This window comes from Ursus americanus, chromosome 2 (assembly GCF_024610735.1).
Source record: "Ursus americanus isolate L20-20 chromosome 2, mUrsAme1.1.p, whole genome shotgun sequence".
NCBI lineage: Eukaryota > Metazoa > Chordata > Mammalia > Carnivora > Ursidae > Ursus > Ursus americanus.
Genome location: NC_142128.1, coordinates 30,272,328 through 30,291,077, shown reverse-complemented (window position 1 = coordinate 30,291,077; position 18,750 = coordinate 30,272,328). Strand labels below are relative to the sequence as shown.

At 43.0% G+C, this 18,750-nt stretch overlaps 1 protein-coding gene across 1 annotated transcript in view; it reads left to right on the top strand.

The window, feature by feature from the left end:
- SHISA9 (shisa family member 9) overlaps positions 1-18,750 on the top strand; it is a 266,704-nt gene that overhangs the window by 5,269 nt on the left and 242,685 nt on the right. The window contains exon 2 of the mRNA XM_045777902.2: positions 7,744-7,871. Within this exon, the coding sequence (XP_045633858.2) occupies positions 7,744-7,871 (128 nt within the window). The remainder of the gene's footprint in view (positions 1-7,743; positions 7,872-18,750) is intronic.

Here is an 18,750-nt window from a genome sequence, read left to right as displayed (position 1 = left end):
CCAGTTCACTTAGTGCTGTTATCTGCAGTCCCTGGAGATGCTGTCCGCAGAACTTAGCAGCTGGGGCTCAAGTCAGATAGCCCGAAGATTCAGTCCGGCTTGGCCACTTAAAAGCTGTGTGACCTTGGGCAAGTGACTTCACCTCTCTGAGTTTTAGATTCTTGTCTGTAAGATGAGATAATGATGATCCCTATGTCGTAGGCTTGTGTGAGGTTTCGCTGAGGCTGGGCTTGGGAAGCTCCTAGCACAGGACCTCTTTCTGGTTACTGCTAAGTGACTCTTACTCTTATTAAAATTTTCTATCCCTTTTCTGCTGTAGTGTGGAACTCAGCACCTGGCCCTTGTCCTGCTGCATCTTTTTCTCTGTGTGACATTGGTCAAGTCTCCTAACTCCTCCAGACTTATCAGGAGGAGGTGGCAGGTTCAGAATAGGAGAGAAGACCCACGTATGACCACATTAAATGCCATGCAAAGTGTTGGCCTAGGTGATGTTGAAGAACCCTCAGCGGTAAGCTTGCGTGTACGTTGTCATGTAATTTCAGGTCCTTCCCCAGTGAGGCAAACCTTATGACAGTCTGCCTTTTAAGAGGCACAGATTGCTTTCCATGAGGATGAACAAGCCCCCGGGGAGTGGAGGAGTCAGACTTCAAACCCAGACAATCTGAGGCCAGAGCACAGGTCCCTGACCACTAGGCTGCACTGCCTTTGAGCAGACACATGCAGGACTTCCGCTGTCTTAGATCACAAAGAAGTGCTTGATGTTCTGCAAATGGCAACACATGCAGTGGGGCCGGTTCAAGGAACCACCGCAAGATCAAGACCAGGGATGTTTTCTGCATCTGCCCCTGGCAGGGCCAGCCCTCTTGGAGAAGGCATTGATGAGAAATGACCTTGGGGCAGGAACGCATGTTTGAAGCTCTGTACACTTGAAGCCAGTAGGGAACACATGTCATTATTTTGCCCACCTTCAAACAGAATCAGAAATCCAAGTGGCAAATTACATAGCACAGTGTCCTGTGTGTTTTTCAAACACATTTCAGAAGAGCTGGAGTCCCTTGCAAAGAAATAGCATCAAGTGATAAATGTCCTTCCTTCTTCTGCCTTTTCTGTCTTTTTCCAGCTTCCCCCTCTTCCTGTACATCTGTGGTTATTCTATGGTTTCGACCAGCACCCCAGGTTAGAGAAGCCCTTGCATGCATATCCTGTTGGCCTTGGAAAAGTCTCTATGAGTTCTTTTTCCTTGCAGGATATGTTTGCTTCTCTTTGGGCATTGAGTCCTGCATTTTATTTTATTTTAATTTTTTTATTTTTTATTTTAGAGAGAGAGTGAGAGAACAGAGAAAGGGGCAGAGGGAGAGGGAGAGAGAGACTCTTGAGCAGATTCCACGCCCAGCATGGAGCCCGACCTGAGCTGACATCAAGAGTCAGATGCTCAACTGACTGAGCCACCCAGGCGCCCCTGAATCCTTGCATTTTAGAAGTCACCTTCAGTGGGTATAAAAGGCACACATTTGGGGTTTAAGTGCAGTTTGATGAGCCTCTACTCCTGTGTAGCCACCACTCCAGAAAGTTACCTCCTGCCCATTGCCCTTGCATTCTTGAAAAAGAAAAGATGCTTCTGATACAAGAGGAAATGCTCAGGAATCCTATTCAAGTGTTTAAATGTCAGAGTTCAGACCTTGGGACTCCTGGAAGCTTTGAAGCAAGATGCTGGGACTCTGAGCTCTGTTTGGAAATGTTGGGGTCTTTTATTTGCTCACTGTAATTGGAAAGTAAAGGGCCACAGCCTTCTCTTTTTGTTCCTCAAATATACCAAGCTCATTGCTACCTTGGAGCCATTGTGTTGGCTTGGCTCAAATTCTCTGTCAGCCCTCACACGCTGGCTCTTACTATTCAGGTCTTAGCTCACATGTCACCTTCTCCGAGAAGCTGTCCCTGACCACCCAGGCTCAGTTACCACTGCCCTCGCCCCTCCAGCCCATCGCCTGGTGCTCCTGGCTTCATTTCACATTATAGTCTAAAAGTAACTTACTCATTTACGGGTTTGCTAGTTTGTCATCTGTCTCCTTGCATGACTGTCCACAGGAAGGAGGGCAGGGACACCAAAGTCTTCCATTGTTGTACCCTCAGCACCCAGGACGGTATCCGGCACAGAGGAGCTCTGCTTTCTGACATCCTGGTTTACATAAGAAAGTATCTCCTCTTTCATTCATTCACTCTTTCACGTATTCATGTAATAGGTATTTATTGACCACCTTCAGCATACGTGGCACTGTTTTGAGAGCTATAACAGAACAGTGAGTCGTACAGACACAATTCCTGCACTCACAGAGCCAACAGTCAAATGGCCTGAGACAAGTAACACACAAGTACATCTAGAAAAAAACTGACACTAAATTGAACCTTATAAAATTGCCAGTGTTCAATCATCTGACTTCAAAAATGGCAATGTTTCAACATAATTGTTCTGAACTGGGTTAAGGGATATCAAGGAAGAGACACGTGGACTTGCCCTTAACAAGTCTGAAATCTGCAGAGCTGATGTCCCAGTGTGAAGGCTATCAGGCAGGAAAATTCCCTTTTACTCAGGGGAGGGTCAGCCTTTTGTGCTATTCAGACCTTCAACTGATTAGACGAGGCTCACCCACATGATGGAGGACACATCTGCTTTACTCAGTCTCTTGGTGTAAATGTTCATCTCATCCAAAAGCACATTCTCAGACACATCCAGAATGACTTTCAACCAAATATTTGGACACCTTGTGGCTGAGTCAAGCTGACACTTAAAATTGACCATCATAGTACTTTAAGGATTTTGCTCCTCAGAGGGTGACCTGTGGAACAGCAGCATTTTCATTACCTGGGGACTTGAGCAGAAGTATCTCAAGCCCTGCCTCAAACTTATTGAAACCGAATCTCTGCACTTTTAAAAAAGATTTTATTTATTTATTAGAGAGCACAAGTAGGGGGAGCAGCAGAGGGAGAGAGAGAAGCAGATTCCCCACTGAGCAGGGAGCCCCATGTGGGTATCAGTCCCAAGACCCTGAAATCATGACCCAAGCCGAAGGCAGACGCTTAACCGACTGAGCCACCCAGGCGTCCCCTGAATCTGCATTTTAATAAGACCCCTAGGTAACATGAATGCACTTTGTTTGAGAAGCACCCAAACTATTTGCCACAAACAGATGACAAATCCTTGGGAATTTGTTTCATTTACAGCACATAGTTGGTTCTTCCTTTATCATATTTATTAAATTTTTTGGACATGTGTTGTAACATGTTTTTTAGTATATGCCCTAATACATGCCGAATACATTTGCTTTACTAATAAGTATCTCTTACCCGTGAACAGTTACTAGGTACATTATAAAGTGCATATGAAAACATTTCAAACTGAGCTGAAGGTAGAATAAATATCTTAAAATCTATTGCTAAGCATGATGACATCATACAGTCAGCTGATATCTCAAAGGCTGAGGAGGGGGCTCATGATTAACAAACAATCCATACTTTGAATATTTCTCAGGAGAGTTTTGATTGTTTTTGGCTGACTTTGCTTTGATCTGAATAGACAATCATCGTTTTTAACTTTGCTGCAAGCTAGCTGTTGAAGAGAGGGGGACAGTCAACTCTCTTGTGTTCTTGGGTTTGCCAGTTTGTGTTATCTTCAGGCTGCTGTTTTGTTACGGGAGACACTTTTAAGCCACATGCCTGCTTGGTGATGGTTAGCCTACTTACAGATAGGTAGATAATTTATCTGCATAGCCCCTCTCGGGGTCCGCAGAGCTGCAGTGTAGGCAATGTACCCCAATGGTGGGGCTGCTGCCAAGTGCCCTCCTGGGCCCGAGGTTCCTGATTCTCACTTTCTGGCATGGGCATTTCAAGGGAGGGCTCCAGCATCTGTACACACATTACATTGATTTCTTACTTGAACCACTGAAGACCACACACACGCAAGTTCTCGGATTTCCTTTCCTGATGCTGAATCATTTTATGTGGTCCCTGGAGTGAGCGGACCATACCTTGCAGACTGCTCTTCCAGGATAGGGAGGCCTTTTAGGAACCCTCATTTCCACTGCACACTCTGGGAGGGGCCGCCTTGGGGGAAAAGCAGCTTTGGCTTCTGGGCTGGATTTTCAAGAATTTTAGGTCTCAGGAGAAACCCAGGGGATCTGTAGAAAGCCGTGCCGACCAAGTTCGTGGTAGCTTATCCCGATAACTTACTTTGCGAACCTCTTGAAAGCCTCAATATTTTGGAATTCTGGGGGGGGGGGGGACTCCCTAGAGAATCTGGGGAAAGCTATGGCTTCTTGTTCAAGAAAAATGCACAAATAAAATTTCTGTTCAATTCCAGAGGGGTTCAGAGGTCCCTGAATTTCATGACGAAGAGCCTGTTTAGAAGGGAAAAAGGCAAATTCGGGTTAGAGGGCATGTGCCGTTTGCCTCAGAAGTTCCTCTCCTGTCGACCTGTTGAGTTTCAGACCCTGCTTACAGCACAAAGTGGGGAAGGAGGCTGAGCTCTGATGTCAGGGACACTCAGGTTTGTATGCGGGTCCCTGCACTGATGAGCTGGGTTAACTCGAGTGCCTTTTTGCTCCATAGATTGGGTAGGGGAACCCTCACCTTGAACGCCCCCGTCCTTATTGGCCATCTTCCGGCTTCCTTGGCCTTCTTTCGTGTACCTCAAACATTTGATCTCTTTCCTGCCTCAGGGCCTTTGTGCTTGCTGTTCCCTCTGCCAGGAAGGTTCTTTCCATCATCTCTATGTGACCAACTCCTCACCATTCAGGACTCAACTCCAGTGTCTCCTCCTCAGGAAAGCTTTTCCTGACCACCTTCTCTCTCTTTCTCTGTTGATTTTGAATTTTTAGAAAGTGTACAATTCAGTGATTTTTGGCATGGTCACAAAGTCGAACAACCATCACCACTATCTGATCCCAGAACCTTTTCATTATCGAAAGTCCATGTACATCCATGCAACAGCCAGTCCCCAGTCCTCCCTCTCTCCATCCCTTGGCCACCACCACCCATCTACTTTCTATCTCTATGCATTTGCTTATTGTGAACATTCCATATAAATAGAGTCATCCGCTCTGTGGCTTTCGGGGTCTGGCTCCTTTGTAGGAACATCATGTTTCCAGGTTCTATTCACGTTGTACCAGGCGTCAATACTCCATCCCATATCACATCTTTTGTTTATCCATTCATCCATTTATTTGGGTTGTTTTCCACTTTGGGGCTGTTGGGAATAACACTGCTGTGCAACAGTGTCTCTTGATCATGTTACACTTTTGTTTATTTAATTTTCACAGCTCTTGTTGATTTATTTAACATGCATACTTCTTATCCTGTCCCCTAGAACATAAGCTCCGGGCCGGCAGTGGTCTTGTCCATCTTGCATGTCGCTGTATTCCCAGAGCCTTGAATAGTTCCTGGCACAGGGTAGGCAATACATGCTTGTTCAGTGAACGAACGAGTGAATGAATGGGAACAGTTGCTATTCTCTTGTCTCTCGGAGGACTCCATCTTTTCCTCTAGTTCATGTGGGACTCTCGCTGTGTTCCCTGTATCTCACACCTGACACTTCTCACCAGCTGTGGTTCTCCATTGCCTCATTGCCCCATGAGCCACCACTCCCCCCAAGCTCGGGGCCTCTGTGACCCTAACAGAGTCTCAGACTTGATTGTGCAGCAGAAAACGCAGGTGGCTGGGCCGTGCCTGCTCCTGGAGTTTCTGAGTCAGTGGGTCTGGGTGGATCTGAAAATTTGTATTTTAACACAGGCCCGGGGGAGGCTCTTGCTGCTGGTGGGCAGACAGCATTTGAGAATCGGTGCTCTGGGGGGGTGAATTTCAGCAGGCAGGCTGGGCCTGTTGCATTCAGAGGTGGTATATGTGGGCCTCACTCACAGAGCTCACCTTGCCTCTCTGTCTCCCTTGATGTGGACTCACAGGGTTCTGGTTTGTTAAGACATCCGGATGTATCCGAAAACAGGGCCGTATCGCTTGTGGGGGCGGACCCTGGAGAAGCTCTCCCAGGTGGATGGAGGGGGCGTGGATGAGGGTACTTCTTGCAGTGTTATGTATGGAGGCAGGGAGATGGTGCTGACCATCTAGGTTCTCCTAACCAGGGATATGGGTAAGCAGGGCTGACACCCTGCCTCTCCACCGTGAAACCACAGCGTGAAGGAGATTCACAGTCCGCAGCGTGGCTAGCTCTCACATTGTGCAAAGAGAAGGAAACAATGAGGTTTATGGTAAAAACACTAGTCATGTCAAAGATACACACCTGTGCAGTTATACCTGCAGTTATACCTACCATTCCAGCATAATTACATCGAAATAAAGACGTGATGGAGAGCAGGTAAAGAGAAGTAAACGTGTTGGTGAGGTCTGACCTTAGGAGTGGTATCTGTTTGACAGCCATCTCTGTTCTGTTCTGTGTGCAAACATGGAGCGGCTTGGCTAAGTTTACATCTAATTGTGAAGGTCACTGTTCTGGTCAAACTGGGTGCCAGCCCCCCCCCCCCCATTAAAAAAAGTCTCTTTTAAAGTTCTGATCTTGTGGTCCTCAGAATGTGACTTGATCTAGAAATAGGATTGTTGCAGGTGTCGTGATTGAAGACGAGGTTATCCTGGAGTAGGGTGGGCCCCTAACCCAGTATGAGGGGTGTCCTTAAAAGACAGAGACTCTGGGAAACACACCAGAGGAAGATGGAGATTTCCAGCAACCTGCAGAAGCCAGGAAGAGTCAAGGGACAAGTCCACTATAGGTTTCTGAAGGAGTGTGGCCTTACCGACTTCTTGATTTCAGATTTCTGGCCTCCAGAACTGTGAGACCATAATTTCTGTGGTTCGAAGGCACCTAGTTTGTGGCACATTATTATAGCAGCCCTGGGAAACTAACCGATCACTTAACACCTCTCACCTTGTTTTCTTATTTGTTGAATAATAGTAAAAAATATCAACCCTTGGGGGAGCGTCAAGGAGATTAAACATGATAAATGGGAAGGGCCCAAAACACAGTTGGTGACTCAGGTTGTATGCTTTCTCTCCATCCCAGCTACCGATTAACAGGGGCACCCACACGGGTTGTGGCTGGATTGCCCCAGATCCCCCCCTCCCCCGCCAGCTGCAGGAAACCCAGCACACGCAGTGTGCAGAGCTGTGCATAGGCTCTGGTTTAGCCCTGTTTCAACTGGCCGTGTGACCTTCAGCGGGCTAATTCACCTCTCTGAGCCTTCGTTTGCTCATGGGCAAAGAAGGAGTAATAAACCTTAGAAGGTGTTCGTATGCTACTTAGTTGAATTAAGGCATATAACATGATTAGCATGGGGCATGGCTTACGGTAAGTACTGCATAAATGTTTGTTGCTAATAGTGGGCCATTGCTATACGTGAATTGTGGGATCTAGCATTAGCTATGAGGGGGGACTGAGTTTATGGGGTGCAGACATATTACATAGATTCTTCATTGAATCCTCTCAACAACTCTCTGGGGGGGGTGATCCTCCGCTCACATAGCTCTTGTGAGAGCATGTGGACTGTTTTGCACGGAATCCTTATGTAACCTGTAATTGCGATGATCTTTGTTACTTCCTTACGTCTTTTCCTCCCTCCCACCCCTAACTAGAATGTCAGCTCCGTGGAGTCAGGGGCCCTGTCTTCCTAAGCCCAGTGCTCCGAGCACAGCAGGTGCCAATCATTGTGTTTGGAATGAACAGATTTAAATTCTTTCTTCTTTCAGGGCCCTTGCAGATGTCATGAGGCCACAGGGCCACTGCAACACTGACCACATGGAGAGGGACCTCAACATTGTGGTTCATGTCCAGCATTATGAAAACATGGATACCAGAACCCCCATAAATAATCTTCGTAAGTATAGTCGTGCGGTCCATTCCCAGCCCCCCCCCTTGGTGACCCCTGCGGTGGTCATGCGTCTAGATTTCAGGTCTGTGTTTGGGTTCACTAAGAGCTTTTCTGTTTGTTGACTAGTTAGAAGTTTGATTTCATCTCTCCGGGATGAAGCTGTGTTTGGCATCATCAGATTTCACTTGGTTTGTTTCTCTGTTAGAGGGTGACCCCCTTGGTTGGTTTCTTATGGTTGGTTCTTCTGTTAACGAATGGCCCTCTTGGTTGGTTCATCATGGTTGGGTACCTCGTTAACCAATGGGTGACTTGGATGGTTCATCTGAGATAGTTAATCTCTTAGCCAGTAACCCATTTTAGCGGTTCGTCTTGATGGGAAATCAGTGAACCAATGGCCCATTTGCTTATTTGTCTGCTTCTTGAGGTAGACCAGTTGTAACCTTTAGGTTTCACACTGTTTTCAATGAACAGATAGTTAGTTTGGAAGAATTTGATCTCTTTTTCATACAAATAGAGTTTGGCAAAAATAAATCACAAACAACTCTGTGTGTGTATGCACGTGCACTTGCACATGTGTGCCTAGTGTGGCGTGTTCAGTTGTGGTTATGTTGGTTTGGGGTGTGTACGTGTGATTCAACAGTAGCAAATTCCCTTCCATTTTTTGGCCAGGGAAAAAAATGCTACATTCGCTATTGTGTTTTAGGTATTCTTTAGCTGACAGAGCATACTTGGGGATCTTGGTATGTTCCCTCAGTTTTTCTTTCCTTTCAAAGGTCTTTATATACAACATATGTTATGGAGCTGATGTACTGACTAACGGGAGGGGGGAAGCAAGATTGTTAAGTTTTTGACAATAGTATCCTACCGTGTTTATTCCTAGCAATTATGTTTTCAAGTAACCCCCACATTAAAGTAATGTGGAGGGCTTGGTTTAAAATAACAAAAGCGAGACAATTTAAAAGATGCATTTAGTTGTGGCTGGAGGTTCTCAAAAACATCACACATTTTAGAGCCTGGGTTGCCTTGGCTGAAACTCTGCTAGCAGAGTTGCGATGGTGTTTTATTTGCTGAATCATCGTTTTGGACTGTTTGGCTACAAATTTTTATTGCTCAATGGGTAGAGGAATAAATCTGCGGTACTTGATATAGGTGATGTGAATCCTCTGATTCTGCGTGGTGATAATTTTTCATAACCTTGGAAAAGTGTTGCAGCATATTTGTAAAGTCAACATTTACACAGTTTGAAAATGGGCTACCAAATAGAATGTCTTAAGTGTCATTGTATTAAATAATTCGACATTATTTATTTATGAACTGGGTCGTAGGATGGCATGAGAAATAGCCACATTTTAGAGCAAAATACATCAGCAGTTGGAAGTTTTATGACCCAATCTCACAGCCCTGAAAGATACGGTAAATTGCACCAACTCTGACACGGCAATTGCTGAGCCCAATTCTGGCTTTGAAGGAAATGAGCACATTCTCTTTCAGGTGTTGCTGGGAAATAAGTTGAACCGAGATGTATGTGGGTTCTAGCCATGACACGTGAGGGAACGCCATCATGGCGGAGACAAAGGTGAAATGGTGTTGAGTCCCTGGCTGTACAAGATGACTGTTAACAAGTTTCTCATGTGAAGTTTCAATCTTTAGGATGATTTTTGAATCAGCACTCAAATGGATTAACAAACTCATTGAAGTCAACCATGTTTCATCATTGCATCAGGCAGAAGGGCAAGGAGGATTAATGAATCTTGTTTCAATAAGGGACTTTTGTTTAAAGTTGTACTGAAAACAAATTACTGCTCAGAGATGGGGGTCCAGGCACTGAGTAATTCAGAAGTCTCTCGTGGCAGACTAACTGGGTTTATTTATGATTCTTGCTTTTAGTCTGTATCTGAGTCAGTATCAGTGATATTTATACTAATTAAAAGAAATGTGTCTTGTAATATTCTGTTGGGTTGAAGTATACCAGAGCATTCCTGGTGAACTACAGAAGAGAATTCCAGGTGTATGCCAACATTGCATTCTTGCATTAACAAGATGTTAATTTCATATATTGCTGCTGGGTTGATTTAGTCCTTATTTCCTAGAATTCTTGGGAACATCTGGAAAATAAGAAGCATGTAGCTCTTCCACAGATTTCCATTAATCAGTTCAATTTTTGTAACTAATTCAGTACTTCTTGGTAGTAATGATAGGCTTCCTTGTAATGATTTTTGTCTTTTTATTGATTCATGGTAGCTATTTATATATTATAGACACAGGGAAAATTTACATGTTTAGGAGAAGGAATGATTTTGGGAGGTCACTGAGAGGATAGGCCTCGATGACTTGTATTTATCAGTTATCAGGGGTTCAAGAAGCCATGAAGTTGCCAGAGCCCATTTGACCCATAGAGAACTAGGAGAGAAGGAATCCAGTCCAAATGAGAAGTTAGACCAGCTCTTGGTGCCAGAATTAGAATGCACCTATTGAATATAAAACCCTTTCTGGATATTGTGGAAACTATGAAGATTTGCAAATACAAAAAATGGAAAGAAAGATGCATCCATTTGTGATATACCAAAAAGGGGCCCATCATGCCATTGCTGGGGTGTTCTTCACAAAACATTCAAGTGACCACATTTAACTGGGAATTCGATAGCCCAAACTTGAATGCCATTTTTCTCTCTATTCAGTCACCCACTTGACATAGCTTTAAGAGAATCCTCCTCTCCACCTCTTTCTCTTTCTTCATCTTAATACTAATGCTAGACTCCTTCCTGGTTATGCTTTGGTCAAACGCTAAGAGAATTAAAAGTCTGTGGGTATTTAGAAGGAAGGGAGCGGGGAAGGACTACGGTAAAGGCAAATGGAGGGGGCAGAAAGCTTCAGCGTGGGGAAATTTTGCCAATTTTCCTTTATAAATTTCCTAGGGTTGATTTTTTCTGTGATATGCAAGACTTGCCTTTTTATCTGAAGACGATTTTTCTTCAGCGGATGCCATTCATGTTCTTTCCAGGCATTCAGTGATATTGCCTAAAAATATTTAGTCTGATAATCAAAAGGGCCTCGACCTCTTTGATGAACAGGATGCGGATTCAGATGAGATGGTGATTTTTCGCAAACGCTCCTCGGCTTCTGTATAATTATAGTTTGCTTTTGAAGGCACATTTTGTCCTCAAGTGCTATGAACGTGCTTCTGTTTCCCCCCACCCCAGCCTCGCAGCCTGCCAGTGGCACTCCCCATCCTTTCTGGGAGCGCAGGGTAAATATAGGCTCCCTCTCATCCTAAGGATGGGCGGTGGGAGTGAGGGCTGTGGCTACAAGGAGGGAGCCTGGGTCCACGTCTCTCAACTCGTTTGTATTAACAGCCACTTTTTTTTTTTTTTAAAATGCAGTTTTAGTTTTGGAATAATTTTATATTTACAGAGAGGTTGCAAAGATAACTCCCAGAGTTCTGTATACTCCTCACCCACTTTCCCCTAAAGTGAACATCTTACGTTACTGTGGTACACCTGTCAAAACTAAGAAATCAGCATTAGTACATTATTTTTAGCGGAGCTGTAGATAATGTTTGGATTTCACGAAGTTTCTTCACTTATGTCCCTTTTCTGTTCCAGGATCCACTCCAGAAGGCTGCATTGTATTTAGTACAGCAAACTCGATAGTAGAGATTTGGTTGGCAGTATTGTTTAATGATGTGGTAAAGACTGAAAACAACCCTAAATAAGACAGCAGCAATTACAAAGCCTTTATTGCCATAGTATAAAAAGTGTCTCCCAGTGTCTATAAAAACAGCCACATAAAATTATTCACCTGGTCATTGTTGGAATAGAACCAGTTGATATACTGACTGTGCTCTCACATAGACCGGTGGGACAGAGTACCCTCCCGTTGCACCCAGACAGGCAACCCCTCTTTGGAATTGGGTTGATGTTCCCCTATTTATTTAGCTGCATGATCTGAGCAGGTGAGATCTCACACTGAACTGAGGAGAAATGCTAGCTTGATGTTTCAGGATCTAGAATCCATCAGAAAGACCAGGCTCCCATTCCAGCCTCACCCCACCCCCTACTGTCCCAGGACCATTCCCAAGTGGGTTTGCAAGGAACCAGATGCAAGGCAGATTCATGGTTTAGCTTCTGAAGATGCTGTACAGCTTGTGTCTAGGGCCGAATGGAGTTCTATTCATTCATTCGTATTTACCAAGGCACCAAGGATGTTGTCTGCTTGACTTTTGGAGGCACTGGTAGGGAATATTCCCAACTATCTTTTTAAAATCGGGGCAATTTCCGAATCAGGGCAGGTGTGTAAGATTCCAACATATGTAAGATAGTACAGTATTAACAGTAACTTAATATAGACAGCATTCTAAACCCCAAACACATTGAATCTTCAAAACCTTATTAGGTTGCTACTGTTATTTTCACCTCATAAAAGTGGGGCAACTGAGTCTCAGTGTGATTGGCTTATCCAAAGTTCATACAACTACTCAAAGGTGGAGCTGGGTTTCGAATGGGGCCAGTCAGACCCCAAGGTCTGTGTTTTAACCACCATGCTACATGACCTCTCCTTCTGGTACAGGTGTTTGCAGAATGGGGAAGTTGATAAAGGATATTCTAGGTGAACCCAAAGATCGGTTGGCACTGTAGGAAAGAGAGCTATTTCCAAAATATAGTCCAGGGTACTGAGAATCTTGTGGAGTCCTTCCTTAGGAGAAACAGTAGCTAACATTTATCAAGCACTTGCTGTGTGCCAGGCATTGTGTTAAAGCTTTGGATACCTTAGTTCATTTTGTACTGAAAACAACACTCAAACAGCCTAGCTCATCCCTGCCTCAGGATCTTTGCACTTGCTGTACTTTCTGCCTATAGAAACCGTCTCCCAGGCCTCTGCCCTTTTACGTCTTACCTGCAAAGCTGCCTAATTGGCCCCCAGGTCACTTACTGTTCTCCATCTCCCCATGATTTTCTCTATAACTTTTGTTCCCTCTGGAATTGTTTTCCTCATTATTTATGCATACAACATAAACTCCATGAGAACAAGCGCTGTGTGTTGTCATAGTGGCCCTGCAAGCCATGGACACTGGGCTGGCTCATGGCAGAAGCCCCATATATTTTTGTCCCATGAATTTTGAAAAAGCCTATGGGATGGGTATTGTTATTCCTGTTTTATGAAGGAGAAAACCGAGATTTCATGGAAACGGAAGAACTCACCTAACACGATGATTGAGATAGACTTTAAAAATCATCAGGAAACTATAAAATTGTGGGGGATGGCCGATGAAACAGAAGGGGGAAAATATAATTTCAGCTGGGTGGCCAAATACATAGGGGTTCATTCTGTCCTTGTGTATATTTGAAAAGATCCATGATGAAATTAAAAATGAAAGAACTTGTCCATGGAGTCCTAGTTAATAGAGGAAGTAGGATTCATACCCAGGTCTGTCTGACTACATAGCCTGAACTTTGTCGGATACACATGGGGGTATCTTCTGGTGAATATTCAGGCCCAGGAAGGGTAGGATTCAGGGCCACCTTTGGGATTTCAGCAGGTGGAGTGAGTAATAAAGCATCACGATCTTTTGTCTTTAATGCACTTAATCGCTGTGTCTTTTAGTTCATATTATTCAGAGAGAGAAGATGTGAATTGTGTCTGACCAGCAGTGGCCTGGCTTCCCCGGATCAGCTGTCTGACTCTGGTTTAATTACTTGGATGCGGTGGAGAGTATCTTGGCCCCTCTCATGACTATGGTGGGGCAGGTTCTCCAAGAAGGCCATGCTTGAGAAGTGGGGTGGAGGTTGGCCTTTGAAGCTTTGTTGGGGTGGGAGCAGGGATTGTGTCTGTTTTATTCACCCCTGTATCTCCAGTGAGATAATACAGTGCTCAATGATGTTTGCTGAATGAACAAACACATGCATGAAGCCCAGTGGAACCTGTTAGCAGGACCCCTGGGATTTTGAATTTTGAGGGAACTTGGCTAATTCCAACTCCCGTGAGGCTTTACTTCTTTTCAAACCAGCCACAGCTACCAACAGTCTTGTTTCTGAAAGGTGAACATTCTTTCCCACAGTCAGGCAGGCTAAAACTTCTCCATCTGAAGATCTATGACTATTATGGTTTTGGCACGTGGGTCAGTAAATTATAGAGTTAATAAGAATTAGGGGTTGGTTCTGTAACTGGATTAGCTAAAAACATTTGTAGCTAAAAACAAGTGCAATGGCTTGAATCAATTTTGTGTGGTTTTAGATCAAGAGTTCTGGATTTCTCTTGAAGTATTCAATGTTATAGATGAGTCTCTGACGTGTGGATGATGCCCACTGAACATGTCCAATATGACTTTGCAATAGTGCAATGAGGGAGTGGGGGATATGGGCTTGGCAGGTCTCAGAGGAAACTGCACTGGGTATCTGCTCTGTCACCTATTAGCTACGTATCTTGGAAAAATTAATTTTTTGAACCTCAGTGTCCCATAATATAAAAGGAGGAAAATACAAGATTGTTGGGAGGATTAAATGCATTAACACATATAATGAACTTAGCATAATGGCTGGTAACATATAAATGTTGGTCGTTACCATTATTACTTGTGGAGTGAGTGAACATTAGTGCTAATGTGGTCCATTAACGAGGGGACGATGATACACACCAGCATGAATTCATTGTGCAGTTGATATTTCAAAGTGAAAATGTTTTCACTCTGTGTGTCAGTTGATAACACAATCTGTGTGTGTGTGTGTGTGTGTGTTTGTTACTACTAATGTTTTTGATGCAAATGAGAACTGAAGAATATGTCAATTTCTTCCCAAGGAAATAGCTCTGATGAAGCAGCTGTCCCATTCTTAGACATTTGTTCCTGTCTTATGTTTTTCTCCTATTCCCATTGAAACACATGAGCTTTTGTTCTGTTAGGAATATTGATTTTAATATTTTATTTACAGTCGCAGACCAGGCCCGTAGGAATCTGTATGTTCTCAAACATGTCTTGTGTTTCCACCCAGAAAATGAGACTGTGTATGCATGAGGGTGCGTGTGTGAGGGTGTGTGTGTATGTGTGTGTTCAGGCAACAGAGAAACAGAGCCCTTAAAAGAAAAAAAAGAAAAAAAACCCTACCACTTTCTGTAAGCCACCTCCTGGGCTGTTTTCAAAAATTGCTATTAATGCTGGCCACATGGCATTGCCTAATTAGATTTGCATTGCTTTTCCAAAGTGCTTCAAAGCAGCTGTAGGACTATTTGTAAAGAAAGCCTAGGTGCCCATCACAGTGTCTGGTTTAGCTTAAAAGATGCCAAGTTTTGTTACTTCCCTACCAGGGAAAGCCTATTCTTGGACACGGTTTCTTTGAGAGAGCATTTCTGTTTTTATATCGGGATTAAATGATGCAACATGCCTACTATGTTTTTGACACTTAGTGTGGATATTAAAGGAGTAAAACATAAAACAGAAATAGGTATTGAAATAGGTACTGCACCCATATGTTCTAGATGAGAAGACTGTGGCTCAGAGAGTGTAAGTAACCTGCCCAAGGCCACAGACATATTCAGTAAGGAGTTCAGATCCTGTACATGGGTTCAGACATGAACCCATCTCTCTCTGGCTTTTAACTTTGTACTCTGTTCATGATCTTTCTTGTGTCTTTCCCCAAAGACCTACAGTGGGCGATGCTCCAGTTACGTCTCTTTTCTTTCTGTCCTCGTTTATTGATTTCTGCTAAGAATCACTGTATTAGACTATACTAATCTTTGAAAATGGACCAGTTGAGATAAAATCACTATTTCTGTTTTGGAGGACCCAGATCTCAGCCAATATATCTGATTCCTTGTCATTAAAATTTCCATTGAGTCAGTCAATATTTAAGTGATACGTATTAAAATCCTGCTCTGAGCCATGCAGCGTACTAGGAATTGGAAGTATGAAGACGAATGAGACAAAAAATATTAACTATCCTCTTGGAATTTATGGGACAGTGGAGTAAATAGGTAATTGCAAAAAAGCATGGTAGGAGTAAGGTCAGGATGCTCTGGGAGTATGCAGGAGACCCACTCAAAATACCTGGGACTGAAGGAGAGGGAAGAGATTAGGACCTTTTTTTTTTTAAAAAAAAAACTGGTATTTCGTTCTAAGAGGGAAATACGCCCTAACAACTTTTCAAGAATCACAGTGAAAGAAAGCAGAAACGTTTCATGTACTGATTTTCCTCACCTTTGGTTGAGGGGAGATCTGTCATTTGTAGAGTATAGTTCTTTCTGAGCGCCTGAGCAGCTCAGTTGGTTGAGTGGCTGACTCTTGATTTTGATTCAGGTCATGATATCAGGGTCCTGGGATCGAGCCCCATGTTAGGCTCCATGCTCAGTGGGGAGTCTGCTTGAGGATTCTCCCTCTCCCTCTACCCCTTCCCTGCTCTTCTCTCTCTCTCTAAAATAAATAAATTAATCTTTAAAAAAAAGAATATAGGTTTTTCTTGCAGGTCTGATTAGTTTTATACGAATTATATAAAGGGAGAAGGGGATTTTGTTTGGTTAGGGTCACCTTGCTTTGAGTAGGAAAATAAAAATGCCATATCTGACATGGGAAGACAAACTTCAGGATTAGCTGTCAGGAGTTGAGTATAGATTCTTTTCAGAGTCTTCTCTTTGGTTCGGTCAGCTTGCTGTTCTTCAAGATTAGTGTTGAATTTTTTCTTCTTTAAAAAAAATAACAGCTGGCATAAAATTAAGCAATATAGCTTAATACCATAATATATATATTAAAATAATTTATAATAAGGTTTTAGGAAGCTGTTTGAAAAACCCCAATAAGAATTCTCAATAAAGTTAATTACAAGTTGAAAAGGAAACCCCATCACATTATTCTGAGAATGCAGTTAATGAAACTAAGTGTAATCATAATCTGAATATTTCATTAAATGGAGATTTAAACTCATTAATTTAGGTATTAGGCTTGGAGTTTTGTGCTCACATGAAGACTGCCATGTTCAAAGCAGAGCCTGCACTGTATTCTACTTTATTTATTTATTTATTTATTTATTTATTTATTTATTTATTTATTTTAATAGTAATTTTTTATTATGTTATGTTAGTCACCATACAGTATATCCTTAGTTTTTGATGCAATGTTCCATGATTCATTATTTGTGTGTAACACCCAGTGCACCATGCAATACGTGCACTCCTTAATACCCATCACCGGCCTATCCCAATCCCCCACCCCCTTCCCCTCTGAAGCCCTCAGTTTGTTTCCCAGAGTCCACAGTCTCTCATGGTTCATTCCCCCTTCTGTTTACCCCCCTTCATTCTTCCCTTCCAGCCCTTTGTCCCCCAAGATGGACTCACATTTGGAGACCTCTCCATGGTGCTGAATCACTCCCTGTATGCACTTATATGGTTCAAACCACCCAGCAAGAAGAGTTTATCTCCTAGAATTTTGGAGCTTGAGGGCACTTCAGGAATCATCTTGCCTTTGGTTCACCCCACTTTTGGTTTGAAAGATGATTAAAAATTGTAAAGAAATTGAGAAACTGGGGATCAACATAGTGTACTAACTTTCAATTTTGCTGAGAAAGGAAATTACGGTAAAAATAACTACAAAATACTATCACCATCATTTCATAAATGGTATGGGCATTTTAACACTAAACATGTAGGTAAGAAATACTTGAAATAAAATACAACTCTTAAATCAAGTGAAGTGTTAGTTCTATGAAAAACTCATTCCCCTGTCCTTATTTTTTCTCTTTCTCTTTTTCCCTCCAGTCAGTTGAAAATGAGAACAAGGATTTGCAGTTTGGGGAATCATTGATTATTCCTTAAATGGTTTGCTCATTGAATGAGTATTTATTGAATAAATACTTGGGGTTGGTGCTAGGGATGCAGAAATGGGCTCTGTGTGTGTGTGTGTGTGTGTAGGTATGTAGGTTTATACATATATGACTTCCCAGAGATTATACTCAGTCCATTCTCTGCATTTTACAAGTAATGAAACTGAGGACCAGGAAAATGTATGTTTTTTTTTTTAAGTTATATGACAGTGAAACTTATCCAATTAACATTGTTTTAAAATTTTTATTGAATACTTAAGACACAGTGACTGATGACAAATACATGTTTACTTGGCAGTTCTCTGAAATGGACTTAAAGTTGTGGAGGGAAGGAATAGACTTTATATCTATTGGTTCAGTATTAGTTTAGTTTGATGCCTTACCTGTAATCCAAATGAAACTCTTTGAAATATTCAGTTATTCTTGACATTTTTTAAAAAGATTTTATTTATTTATGTGACAGACAGACAGCCAGCGAGAGAGGGAACACAGCAGGGGAGAGGGAGAGGAAGAAGCAGGCTCCCAGCCAAGGAGCCCGATGTGGGACTCGATCCCGCAATGCTGGGATCACGCCCTGAGCCAAAGGCAGACGCCTAACGACTGCGCTACCCAGGCGCCCCTATTCTTGACATTTTTAAAAAAGATTTTATCTATCTATCTCTATATCTATCTATCTATCTATCTATCTATCTATCTATCTATCTATCATGAGTGGAGGTGGGAAGGGGCAGAGGGAGAGAGAGAATCCCAAGCAGGCTCCATGCTTTGTGCAGGGCCCAACTTGGGGCTTGATCTCTTGGCCCTGAGATCATGACCTGAGCCAAAACAAAAGTTGGACGCCCAAACGACTGAGCCACCCAGGCGCCCTAGATATTCTTGACATTTTAAAGAAAATATTGACTTGCCTAGAGCCCATGAATTGGAAGTTGTGCAAGAGAAGCATGTGGTATTAGACCTCCTTTATTGAGTAACAAGTAATGGAGGAAGTGCCTCATTCTTCAGAGGCATTACTTGAAAATGTTAGTGCATATTTTCAAAGTCAAAGATGGTCATCAATCAAACAATTCTTTGGTAACAGCCAACAA